This window comes from Silurus meridionalis, chromosome 10, assembly GCF_014805685.1.
Source record: "Silurus meridionalis isolate SWU-2019-XX chromosome 10, ASM1480568v1, whole genome shotgun sequence".
In the NCBI taxonomy this organism is placed as follows: Eukaryota; Metazoa; Chordata; class Actinopteri; order Siluriformes; family Siluridae; genus Silurus; species Silurus meridionalis.
The window spans coordinates 15,983,496-15,997,480 of NC_060893.1; the positions used below are offsets into that span (position 1 = coordinate 15,983,496).

A 13,985-nucleotide genomic window follows, 5' to 3' on the forward strand; every position below is an offset into this window, starting at 1 on the left:
CGTCAAGTAGTGTATGTTTACGATAGAGTTCATTTCATGTGTAGCCAGGGTCAGAGGAATCTGTCTTGAGGCCTGTGCCTCAGCAGTGCAGGCACTTGTGATGTAAAATACATGATGTTTGCCTTAACAAATCAGATCTCAAGTTGGTAATACCGGGGTCATCTAGCAGGCATACAGTATAATCAACATTTTCCATGACCATTGGTTGGTCAGAGAGTGCACTAGCCAGAGTGTGTAAACCGCATCTGTAGCAAACTGCACAAGCTTATATATATTTGTGTGGATTTATTAGCTGTTTTTTTATGCCACAATGGCTGACAGAGGAGAATACATTTATTTGGTCACAGATATATTTACAAGGCCATTTTCAAGCTGGACATAGTGAGGAAAGGTCAGCCAAAACAGTTAAAAACCATTTATGCTTTTGCAATTCCTTTTCCCGTAGAATTTGCACAAAAACACACAATTTGGATTCATTTTAAATCCCCCAGGAAAATAGTAATGAACAGATAAAACACACAAAATGCACAGTAAACATAGGTTCACTTTATTAGGTTAATAGTAATGCTTTTGCTACAGATGATTAGCAGAAATAAAGCCAACCATTTCCATGAAAGCACCCAAAACACATTAAAAGTACAATTCTAATAAAGTTTCTCTGCAACCTGTATACTGTAACTATGATCTCATCCGCCACCAATATCTCAGAATACCTAGGTTCTTTCCAATTTAATAAAAAAACCCATCCATCACTATTATTATTATTATTATTATTATTATTTTTTTATTTTTTATTTTTTATTATTTATTTATTTATTTATTTATTTTTAAAGTATCATGCCAGATAATGCTATTATAAATCATTCCCTTCTATAACTGTGTAATACTTTTTTTTTAATAAGAATTTTTTTTTTCTTTAATTTAACTGTTTTTATCTCAATTATTAGCTGTTTACCAATGATGACTTGCATGCAAACCTGTTTCTGCCATTTGCAGGCCTAAATCTATCAAAGCAGTTTGAGTTTTAAGTCATCATAGCAAAACTGCATTGTGAAGAGATCTTCATGGATTCTAAGTGGTATCATTCACAGTAATCTCGTGTAACTTTACACTATTTTAGGCCATACTCAGAAGGAGCAAGTGATTTTCAGGTGATGAGAACAGAAGTAAGGAACTCCACTGGATCAGATCAAAAGGCAAAGCTGAAGTGCAGACAGTGTGTCTTTGATGTGTAAAACTGTTTCTAATATAAGATATATTTCAAATGCGATAGTAAAGGGGGATTGTGGATTGGATAACGTCTTTACATAAGACATACATGTGATTGTAAATGCCTCCTTTTCCAATGTCAATTTTTTGTTGTTGTATAATTTTATTTATTTGTGTGGTTTTTTTAAATGTTGCTGGGTTAAAAATTTGCAAAAAAAATCTGTAAACTCAGGTTATTAATTTTTCTGCAAACATTTTTGAAAAAAGGTATGTAAAAAAAAAAGAAAACATTTAGAATAAGCACTTCTATTGTAGGGTTATGTAGCCAGTTGTATGTTTTATATATTTAAATTTAATTTGACCTTGTGGTATTTTCTTTCATACTGTTTGTGCTGAAGAGAATATATATTTTTAATTCGTAAAAAAGTTGTCCTACTTACTGTCTCTTTGTGACTTTGTCACAGTATATATTATATAAGATATAATTCATGTAATTAGCGAATTATTTTTTTGTTTACATTGTTATACTACAATGTTATATTTTGTGCCTACATACAATTTATTATTTAAGTAACATTTCAATTCTAGGAAATTCTTAAAAATCATATCATCCAGAATCCTAATATACTTAATTTTATTCAATTATTTTGGCATTTAAAAACAAAATCTTCATCAGATTGTCACAGTTGTTCTTTTTCTTTCTGCACCTATTGCACAGGCAGGATCTTTCTATGTCTCTCAGTCTCTGGTGGCATAGAACAAGCCCCAGCGTTGATCTCCAGCTTCACAGCGCTGCAACTTTTCCTTCCAACCATTTACAACAGCATCATAGTCCTCCTGGGAAAACTCCTGAATGGAAGCATCACATGTTTATAACCTTTTCGTGGTCAGTTTTTATTATATTTTTTATGTTTAATTTATAAACCTGCATACTCTGAAGCATAGGTATCTAGTTTGTCATTACAAAGTTGTACTGATTATTTGTCTATTTGTTATGTGTGTGTGTGTGTGTGTGTGTGTGTGTGTGTGTGTGTGTGTGTTTGTATGTGTGTGTGTACCTGGATAAATTCTTCTTTAATGTTCTCTGCTCTTTTAAGTTCATTCTTTATCACCTGAATGAACTGGGCTGTTCTGTCTTCTGCTCTTACATTAGAGAGCCCTGCTTCTTCCAATAGCTAAAAGACACACACACACACACACACACACACACACACACACAGACACACACACTGTCACTGGGAATGAAGAAAATATTAGAGCAACTGTCCAAATCAACAAGATATTTATGATATAAACCATACTGTAAAATATGGCACACGACAGGATGATTGGAAGTAAATGTTTTACATTTGTGAAAGTTCTTTCTTGTGGCATTTAAACATATAATTTGGTGCTTGGGTTTTTTTTTTTTTTTTTTTTTTCCCCCATAGAAGCATAATGTTCATTAATTAATTTCTTTTTGCCCTGATCTAGTGTTTCAGAGTCTATTTTTTTACCTAAGATCTAAAGTTTAACTACCGTACAACTGTCTAAATATAGACATACATGACAGGAAATATGTTTGATTGAAATCAATGTGTTTCTTTTGACTGTATCTTTGATGCTGCAGATGATGGAAAACAGCTTCATTAGCTTCCTGTACGAACGCTTTTTTTCCACTTCATTCTCTTCCCTCCCTTCTTACATTATATTTAGCTAGAAACATGCCGATATGAAGAATTAATGAGCTACAATAATAACTCAGAACAGCCTTCCTGGCCACAGGATGAAAGTTCAATTTATCTGCACCATTAGTTATATGTGATAATATATTTTAACCATAATCAAATTAATAGACCTACAAGATGCAGACAATATAGAGTTCTGATTTTGATTTGCAATCAAACTACAGTTCTGTTCACATAAAAGGTGTGTCTTTGGCCTTCACATTCCCTTCATATCACTCATAAATAATTTGACTTGGAGAACAAGTTCACCACTATGTTAGCATTCTCGTCTTTAGGTTATCTGGTGGTGACCCTTTCTGTTCTATTTATTGAGTTCTTTCTAGTTTAGTTAAGCTAATCAGCCATGACTTTGCGTGTCTATTGATTGATTTTAGTTTGCCCTTTTGAATTTGTCCCTTTCATTGAAACCCTGCACCTGGAACCAAAGCCTGTCCTTGACAATACTTGTAAAACTATGGAGGCTCACCTTGCCATATCTCTGGGGTGTATAAAGGATGTAACCCCTCTGGGTAACATACTCCTGAAAGGCAGGAGTCCATGGCTTCTCTCCACAGCAATAATCACTGATTAGCACCTTACCACCAGGCTTTAACCACGACTACACACACACACACACACACACACACACACACACACACACACACACACACACACACACACACAGGATGAGACATACGACACACAAAAAAATGTTACATACTGGGTATGTAAAGTGAATTGCCTGAAATAGACTACATGACCAGTAGAGGGCAGTGATATTTAAGTTACTATACCTGAGGTTCGTTTCTTTGCAGTTAACTATATTGTCTGTATAGTCAAGTCTTTAGTGGTCTTGCCTATGAGCTAAATGTATAGTGTTTTTTATTTATGTCTGTACTTTTAAGAGCCACCAACAGCTGGAAACAAATTCCTTGTGTGTGACAACACTTGGCTGATAAACCTGTTTTTGATTCAGAAATATAAGAGAGTTTAGAAAATATGCTACGTTCAGCTCAAAGGTTAGAACTGGGAACAAGAAGTGTGTTCAAACTAAAAAAATTAATAAAACACTAGCACCTTTGTATTTGGTTTTTGTAACAAGTTTTAGTGAAATTTAGCAACAACCAGAATAAACACACAAACACACACTCACATGAAATTTTCTGAAGAGTCTGAGTTTATCGCTGATGTGCAAAATGGTGTCTCTGCTGTACACCACATCAAATGAGCTATCTGGAAACGCTCTCTTAGTGGCGTCTGACACTTCAAACTGCACCTGAACCAGAGACGTTTATTTTTAATTTAAGTATAAAAGAAGTATAATAACATCACAGTAAAAATTCCCTATATAGCCTTTGATTGTTTTGTGTATATTAGGTCAAAAGACTGTGACTCACAGATGGAAGCTTCTCAGTTACAGCCCTCTCCATAGCGATCTCTACCATGTTTGATGACAAGTCCATTCCCAATACATCCACCCCAAATGTCTTTTAACCAAAAAAAAAAAAAAGAAAGTGAGTTTATTGAGAAAAGTATAAAATGATTTTGTTTCTCTTTATTCACTGAGCTAAGTTATAACTGGGCCAATAAAACACAACAACACAAAGAACACAGTTATGCAACAAAAAAAAGGTCAAGTCAGGCAGTTAACAGTAAAATTCTTCCACCTCCCTGACCCTGTTAATTCAAAGTGTCAGTCAGCTACCATGCAGCTCACCTTGGCCATGTAGAAATCCCCTCCCCCAATTCCACAACCCACATCGATGACTTTTTGTCCTGGCCTAAGGTTCAGCAGGTCAACAAACTCCTGATAGGAACAGAATGTCAGTAAATAAGATACTACTCAGTGAAAATTTGTATAATACTCAGAAACTATATAATTCAGTGTAAATATCAGCAGAAAATGTAATATCCAGAATCCATGCTATATTTTAAAATAATAATTTCCTTACAGAAGACATGAGACAACAATGGTATTCCCTAACTTATGAACATGCTTACTAGTCGATTCTTACTTAAATATTTAATTTCAGACTCATTGTATTTATCTGCATGATTTTATTCATTGTGCTGCTGCTTCTTGCTAAATTTAGAAGGAGTTTATAATTAAGTGGCTGGGTAAGTGTATTTTTGTATTTTAGGAAGTTGAGTTTAAGATACCTGCATCACTATCTCTTTATTGTGCATTACATTTTCAAAATATTCTACATCGAGTACATACAATTGCAACCCAATGCATTAGGTAAATAAACTTACAATAAAATGCTGTTTTTAAAATGTAAATGTAAAACAGAATAGTTTGGCAATAAAGAAACTACTGACTCCTGTGCACACATATACACAATGACCGAAAGAAGTGTAATATGATTAGAAATCTGTACATCCACATATTAAATGTGCTTTTATAAACAGCTATACAGTTAAATATACATTGAATGTAATTTATGACAACAGACTTTAATTTTCAATCTTCCCTTTCACCCTGTATGTCTTAACCTATTGGCCCCTTCCCACATCTCTTTATGACTCTCTACCTTGGTGGTGCTGGGTCCACCGGTACTGACGTAACCAGAGCCGAACATCTTCTCATATCGCAGAATTCCCCTGTGTGTATACTGCTGGTTATCCAGGAACTGTTGGAAGGTGGGGAAGCCTCCTTGGTGCTGCTGGACTGAGTCCCGACAAACTTTCTGCATGAGCCAACACACTTGATTTTGATTCTTCTTCACCTGAGAGAGAGAGAGAGAGAGAGAGAGAGAGAGAGAGAGAGAGAGAGAGAGAGATGATCAGTTAATTCATGTGTTCTAATGTAGTATGCAATCCTAAAAAAAACAGTTAATCACTACCTACAGAGATATTGTTTACTCTTTATCACATTATAACTAAAGGCTCAAAACTCCTTATACAATGTAAAAATTCAGCCACAGATAACAGTGATCTGAATTGTGCACCACTTAGACAGATTCAAAGTTATCTTTGAAAAATATACATTACCAGGAGATCTCAGCATATCAGCATCAGCATATGTAATCATCTTACACTGAAGTAATTGTAATTATTTCATATGATAATTCATACTAACAAAAAGGGATGTAATGTTTATACCTTAATGTAGGTCTGTACAGTTCTATTCAGGACTGTATCGAACCCATAGGATTGTTTACCCTTCTCTCCTAACTCTCCCCATATAACTGATGTCATCAGATGGTTATAATGGGCAGGACTACGATAGTGAGTGGGGTTAAAATCTCTCTTACTGTCTCCTGTAAGGGACAAAATGCAGTAATGTGTAAATCATAAGTCTGGTAAAGAGATTAAATTGCACCTGGCACTTATATAATTCTAGAATAACTAGCAGACTAAGCTACACAATACATGTACATGTATGTATGACTAATCAGGATCTATGCAAGGGTATTTTAGGCATTTTTTAGAGCTTGGAAATACTGAAATTCCACAAAGGTTAATGACAATGACAAATTGTACAGTATGACAATATCTTTTGATTAAGAACACGGGTGTAATAATGAATTAAGATTTGGTCTACTGCATTATTTGAGTCAATAATTCCAAACTGAATTAATGTTTATCTATAGTTTGATCAACCATCTACTGGTATGATTCGAGTATCATCTCTATAAAAGACAAGTTTCCCCAATTGGCAGGGAAGGGATTATATATATTGAGGGCGAGGAGGCTAAAATCACTCAACCACTATATTTATTTGTGAAGTATATTTTTAAAGGTTACCTGATTGGTGGAAACAGGATTCTCTGAAAAAAATGTAACCACTGGGACGAAGCCAAGACAGCATCTTCTCTGCCAATGAGCACAGCTCCTCATCACTCAAATACATGAGCAGCCAGTTAGAAAAGATCAGGTCAAAACTGTGGTAAAAACAAACAACTTCAAACCATTTCCATTAATGCATTGAGATCATTTACCTACCTGGTCATTCATCCATGGCTTGCGCTAATGTTGTACTAATATTACACTGATGGCATGCAAACAAATACAGGACTCTACAAACCATCATTCAGTATAATTCTTTTACAAGTAAAAACACAATCTAAAATCTATTAAAGTCAAAAAGTATTTTGGAACACAGCCACAACTGAAGCATTATGGATCAATGCCAAATAAAATTCTTACATTGTTCTTCATTGTGTGGCTTAAATATAGCAATTAATATCTACGAGTTGCCACAATGGATGTGCCAAAGTTCATTCATTTATTTGCTTTTTCATCCACATTAATTAAAAGTTCATTCATTCATTTGCTCATTCATTCATCCACATATTTATTAATTCATTCATGAGAAAACAGCTCTGATCTTTATGCCCATTCCCACCTCTTTTTAGGAAACTCCAGCTGTGTCACATCTGCTTGAATAAACTCTGCATTTCCAAGGTGACTGTTCTCTTCCTTGTTTTTTTCCACAAACTTCTCCATAAAGTCCACGGCTGTTACATGATGTGCCTTGCCAATGAATTGACTTGTGTATCGTCTGAAAAGATTAAAGTTTGAAGATATTTAGTAGTTAAAAAAACATTGTCATGATTTTCTTCTATAACTTTCTTCAGCAATCTACAGTGGCCTACATTTTAATTAATGTTACTCATTGCCTTTAAAGGTCATTTCAATTTTGAGTGGCATCAGTAAGAGTGTATAATTGTAACCACCTTAATTTCGTTCTCAAAAAATTAAAATAAAATTTTAATCCTCACAAAATAAAACTATTGCATTTTACTCCAATGTTTGTATTGTAAAATCCAATTCTGCTTGTACTGACTTCTTACCTATATTTGAAGCATGCCAAATGTGTTAATATACTACCAAAAGGCTAAATGGATTACTTATTTTTCTGTTTACTTAGAGATTATAAAGACCAAGTCCATGTTTCGCTTTGAAATTTGTCATGTATTAATTTGTTACTAAATGCATTCATCTAATGGCTTTATAATCCCTCTAAACAAAATGATTGAAAAATAAAGGCAAACAATAAAAAATAATAAATAGGCCTATAATGTATATATAGCATGGTTTAGCATTAACTTTATTTATTGTGACAAACTAATTACTGACTAATTATTGACTTTTATTTTCACTGGTTAAACGGAATAATATACATTGTTTATAATAGATCATTGATTGGGATGATATAAAATCAGGCTAAAAGCAGCTGCCTAAATTACAAAATTATTAACTATTAACTATAATTAACTCCTTTAGACATGAAAAGAAAAAAACAACAACAACAAAACAGAAAAGGATATACTAAAAATACTACTATAAAGCTGCATGTGCTTTCATTATAAAATATCCACCATTAAAACTGCTACAACTCCTTTTTATATTTGGTTTAAAATGTTATAATTTCATATTTCATCTAAATCCCTAAGCCTGGAAAAAGCTTTGTCACTAACCCAATGCCAGCACCTAGTTCCAATACATCAATGCCATCCAGTCTGGGAAGCATCCCCAAGATCTCAGGCAGTTCATGCTCGGTCAGCTGCTGTGCATTGGAGTCCAGCATCATCTCCTCCACTGTGGCATGCTGAGAATGCTCCTTCCAGAATGCAATCATTGTGGTACGCTCTTTTGCAGTGGAGACAGATTTGAACAATATGTGATTTACATTTACATTTTCAGCATTTAGCAGATGCCCTTGTCCAGAGCGACATACAAAAGTGCTTTGAGTCTCTAATTTGATTCGATATAAGGCGACATAACACTTTAATCTAGCAAAGGTGACATAAAGGTGACATAACACTCCAATCTAGAAAAATCTCAGTGATTATGTTAGAAAAGAAAACACAATATTTCACAATATTATATCTTTGATAGATATAAGCCAGTGTGCTTTGATCACCTGTGCAATTGTAGGGCAGCATGCTCAGTGCCCCATTTAGCACTGTGAAATTATTATTGTTCAACAGTTATTATTGTAAAAACTAGGACTAAACTGAATAATTATTTAGTAAAGCTAACACTCCTTGATGTACAGTACATGTATGCTATGATATGTAGCTGCATGCCCCTGAACTTATGTAATTTTTACAAAGATAAAGTCTTATTTCTTCTAATTTATATATAGACCACCAGAGTTGTGTTTTGATTTTCTACAAGAATTGGATGAAACCTTTTTTTTCTTTCCATAACAATACATAATTATTAATTATGCATAAACATGCTGGATACTCTAATTATTTTGATAATACACCAAGAGCAACCTTTGTGTTTCTTTTCTTTTTTCCCCTATTTGGTCTTGTTTAAATTCCACTTCACTATCCAGCTCTCCCTTGTTATGCCTCTTCAAACCAGGAAGGGAGAAAACTAATGGAGGGGATAGTGTAATCGCATGTTCTATTAAGTGTGTTGCTTTTATTCTGAATTTATTGGTTGTGGTTTAGGCAGATTGGGCTCTCTGGTGTTCAGACAGTGTAACTGTATTAAATGCTTATTAGAATTCTAATATACTCATTAAATATTTCCATTACAATTTTTCTGCTTCACCATGCATCATGTCAAGCAGTATTGTAATACTCCTATCAGGCACAGTCACAGGGCAGCACAGTACATTCAGAGAAAAGTGGGATGTAACCCCGTCTACTCAGTGAGCACAGCTAATTTTGTTTTCTTGATCACATGGTGTATCAGTGGAATCTGCTATAGCACCACCGCCCCAACAGAGGGAGCCATCTCCAGAGTTTTAAGCACTTCCGAACTACAGGGCGCTTCTGCGATATTGTGTTTATAAGGCCTGCTTATGCTAAGCGAAAAGGGAATTATTGTATATCTTTGATAGCATACCAAGCCTTAGTCTCTGTTTTTTTTGCCTTATGTGTACTGACCTGTTTGTCTGGTTCAGTTTGGCTATGATTCTCTTGCTCGCATTTCTTGTTTTGTTTGCCATGTCGACGGATTTACTGTTTTGACTTTCCGCTTTCCACTTCTTCCAACCTTCTCTTTGCCTTTAATATATTTGGAACTGTATTTGTGTTTTTCAATTAATCCACATATGGATCCCAATCAACCCTTGGCATCAGCATTCTTACAGAATACTTTGTTTCCCAGGAATCCAGTGGACAATCCTCAGCTGGAGAAGGTGGTCGTATACCAGGATGAAATGCTAGCCGCCTACCTAGCCCAGCTCAACCTGGCCCTCTCCCAACATCATGGCAACCCAAGTAATCTATTCCCCTTGTGTACTTTTAAAGAAAACTTACCCCTATTGAATGTAACTATGACATGGTTAATTCAGGAACTACTTTCAATAAAGTAGTGGAGTGAAGTGCAGTCACTGGTTGGAAGAAGCCCAACACCCCTTCTAGGTAATCATCCTTATCCACTATACCAGGGGTCACCAACCTTTTTGACACAGAGAGCTACTTTTTGAGTACCGACTAATGTGAAGGGCTAACAGTTTGATACACACTTCTGAAATAACAAATTTGCTCAATTTACCTTTAATTATATGTTATTATTAGTAATTAATGATATTAATCTATATCAGGGGTGTTAAACTCAATTGCACAGAGGGCCAAAACTCAAAGCACACTTTAGGTTATGGGCCAAACAGGATACACTAAACACACTAAACTTTAACTAAATATCTCTCCATAAAAATATATCCTGTCAAAATTATACAAGTTAGAAATATAAACATGCTGCCAAAAAAACCTGTGCAACCTAAAAATTGTGCTTTTAAGTAAACGTTAAAATAACAACAAATCAAAATAATCAGATTTCTTTGCTCTTTTGCCATTTTATAAAAATAATCTTAAACTTTAAATAACTTAAAATATTTTGCTCTCCATAAAAATACCTCCAGTCAAACACCAGACGTCTCACAGCTTCATCATGCAGCTCTTCAGAAACTCTCCCTCAGTAAATAACCAGCTGACGTGACTCTGATTTCTCCTCTGTTTTCACACCAGTTTCACTTTGTGATTATGCTCTGGTGAAAAGCGTCTGCTTAAATGTCAAATTCTTCTTTTACCCTTTTACTTTCTTTATCTTCTGCTCTGCATTCAGGTTTTTCAACTTCTCCTGATGTTTTGTCTCATAGTTCATCTTAGATTAAATTCCTTAATTACAGCCACATTCGCTCCACAAATAAGACACACGTGTTTACCGGCAGTGTCAGTATCCCATCGCTTTTGAAAGGCTCTGTTTTCAGAATCAACTTTTCTCTTCGCCATTGTGAGAGGCTTCACAATAACTTTACAATAGAGTTAAATACATCAACAGAAGCTCGACTTGATGGACGCTGGAATGTTCCCAGGCCACCGAGCATTCGGTAAGGCAGCTGAAGCGCTGCATTATAGGATCTGTAGTCTGTGTTATCAGCGCTTCATATCGCCGGGCCATTAATAACAATAATAATAGATCTTTATAAAATCATCTTGCGGGCCGGATATAATTGTACGTCGGGCCGGATTTGACACTGAGTTTGACACCCCTGATGTATGTTAAGACACTGATCATTTCATCCCTTAGAGATAGAATGTGCACCAGCCTATATAGTATGTTTGCTAATTTAGAGGGGGCAGCTTCATTATTTATTCAACTAGAGGTATGGCCCAGAGTTGGGTAAACACACGTGACATTCTGGAACCATCTCTCATAGAGGAGTTTCATCAGAATCAGCCTGCTCCCAGATCTAGGGGGTGCCCAAGAAGGAGAACACCAGGAGGTGTTTATAGGAGGGGGGATTCTGTAGCAGTAGAATCTGCTATAGCCCTACCACCCCAATAGTGGGAGCCCTCTCCTGAGTTTTGAGCACTTCCAGACTACAGGGTGCTTTTTGTGTATTGTGTTTATAAGGCCTGCTCATGCTAAGCTAAACACAAAGTATTGTGTATCTCTGATGCATTCCAAGCTTTAGTCTTTGTTTGTTTGCCTTGTGTGCACTGACCTGTTTGCCTCGTCCTGTTTGACTATGATTCTTTGCTTCATGTTTCTTGTTTTGTTTGCCCCATAGACGGATTTACTGTGTTTTGACTCTCCGTCTGTCTTCCAACCTTCTGTTTGCCTTTGGAACTATATTTGTGTTTTTTTGGATTTCAATCAACCCTCGGTATCATCCTTACACATGGCCATCTGTCATTGTTGTGATTCAATTTCCAATGAGTATTTTTTTATTTAAAAAAAAAAGTTTTTTAACCGAAATTGTGGAATAAATTACTGTTTAAAAAACGTTTTGATATATAAAGTGATTACCCTTAACTACTCTACAACAGCCCAAACTAATGTTCAGAATTGTGTAATAGAACACTTATCAACAAATTGCCCATAATAACCACTTAGCTGTGCACCTTAATCATTTAAACTAGCAATTATTAAACAAATTTGTGAACACACATTTCAACTTGCACCTGAATAAAAAGTTGTAAAATGGCAGTTAGGCTCATACTTGTAGTGGAATCACATTCACAATACATTTCTTTTAGAAATTAAGTCTCATCACAGTTCTGAAACTGTGGTAAAAATGTACTGGTTAAAGTGATAAATTGTCGAATCTGATCAGGGTTGTGTTTCTGTGATCGTTTTCCTTGACCTTAGTGCAATTTTTGTAGCATAGATTAGCCTAGATTAGTACAATTACAATTATTCATAAATATGCTACTAACCTCACTGCTATATATATAAAATTCCAGATAATATACACCAGCTTTATAATGTTTAGGAAAGGTGTAAATGACAAAATCACATTATATTACTGCTAATGTTTCATCTTTATTTCAGACAAGACAGAATAACTACCACAGACAGTTTTGCCATGTGCTACAGTGAATATTGATAGGATAGCCTATTTATATATATATATATATATATATATATATATATATATATATATATATATATATATATATATATATATATATATATTGCAGAAATATTAAAGAAATTGAAAGCCACAACATGATTCAGAAAAAATTGAAAGTCAGACCATTGTAACCTGGATGTTCCAATAGCTGCCTAAGGCTCCAGTCAGTCTAGAAGACAGCAGCCAGTGTCTTCCCTACACATCCATAAACCTCTTTTTTGACCTTCCACTTTTCCTCCTGCCTGGTGGCACCATCCTCAGTATTCTTCTACCGATATAGACCATTTCCCTCATCTGCACATGACAGCTTATATGTAAACTGTTTTAGTCTTAATTGACTTCGATTTTCTTGAGGCTATATAATTTTTAATGCTGTAGATTGTTAGAGTATCCCATTGGTTATTTTAGTAATAAATACAAAGCCTTTTTTCCAGTATATAATATAAAGAAACACAAAACGTGCACATAAATGCCATTTAACTGCCAGCAATCACCACAGGATCAATAAAACCGAATTACGAAGGAAACAAATAATTATTTTTACTGCTGATCTAGCTGTAATATAGTGTAGTCACTGTTCTTAGACAAATTATTTTATTACACAAGAGAGCAACGGTCAATCTGATTATTTCTATTGTCTACAGGCATCTGGAATTCATTGACTGCAGTAGTATAACTACAACTAATGCAAGTAATGCTTAACAGAGTCTGTAACTGACTTAACTTTTTATTTTTCATAGCAGGTGGTACAAAACCTGAGCTTGCTCTAACTTAACTAAACAACACATTAGTTTGCAATGTAAACAAATTTTACCACCATTGTCCCACTCACGCACACGTACACAGTTCCGGCAAGAGTACTGATGAATCATGGCAAACCATTGAAAAGCACAGCTGTCAATCAAATCGTGTGCTCACCTAATGAGCATGTGCGTACAGAAAATAATAATTTAAAACACAACTTTGTAAGTAAATAAATCCAAATTTCTAGGTAAAGTTTGAAATTTTGTGAAATATTCTTGTGCTCTTACCTTTGTCCATAATTTGTGAAAAAGGTAACAAACAGACAAAAAAAAACTTTTTCTACTCTACAAGATTAGGAATACAAACAGTAGGCCACGTGGTTGGTAAAAGTCTATTAAAAAATGTACGAGGAGTAATAATCCTATAGTCAATCTTTCAGACTGACAGTTATTCATTCGCCCCCTTTTAAATACTGGCTGTCACTTTCTAGCTGT

General features: G+C 34.9%; 1 protein-coding gene across 2 annotated transcripts; it reads right to left on the reverse strand.

Moving 5' to 3' along the window:
* Positions 1 to 526: 526 nt before the first annotated feature.
* Positions 527 to 13,985, reverse strand: pmt (phosphoethanolamine methyltransferase). 2 transcript variants are annotated; one of them, XM_046859164.1, is made up of 12 exons: positions 13,779 to 13,985; positions 8,342 to 8,513; positions 7,267 to 7,422; positions 6,666 to 6,802; positions 6,021 to 6,178; positions 5,450 to 5,644; positions 4,633 to 4,722; positions 4,313 to 4,402; positions 4,069 to 4,191; positions 3,403 to 3,534; positions 2,268 to 2,384; positions 527 to 2,058 (listed from the first exon to the last, which is right to left on the reverse strand). In XM_046859164.1, the coding sequence occupies exons 1-12, from the start codon at positions 13,786 to 13,788 to the stop codon at positions 1,948 to 1,950; spliced, it is 1,491 nt and encodes a 496-aa protein (XP_046715120.1). In that variant the 5' UTR covers positions 13,789 to 13,985; the 3' UTR covers positions 527 to 1,947. The 2 variants fall into 2 exon arrangements, with proteins under 2 accessions (XP_046715120.1, XP_046715121.1); XM_046859165.1 differs by lacking the exon at positions 13,779 to 13,985 and adding an exon at positions 10,744 to 10,821.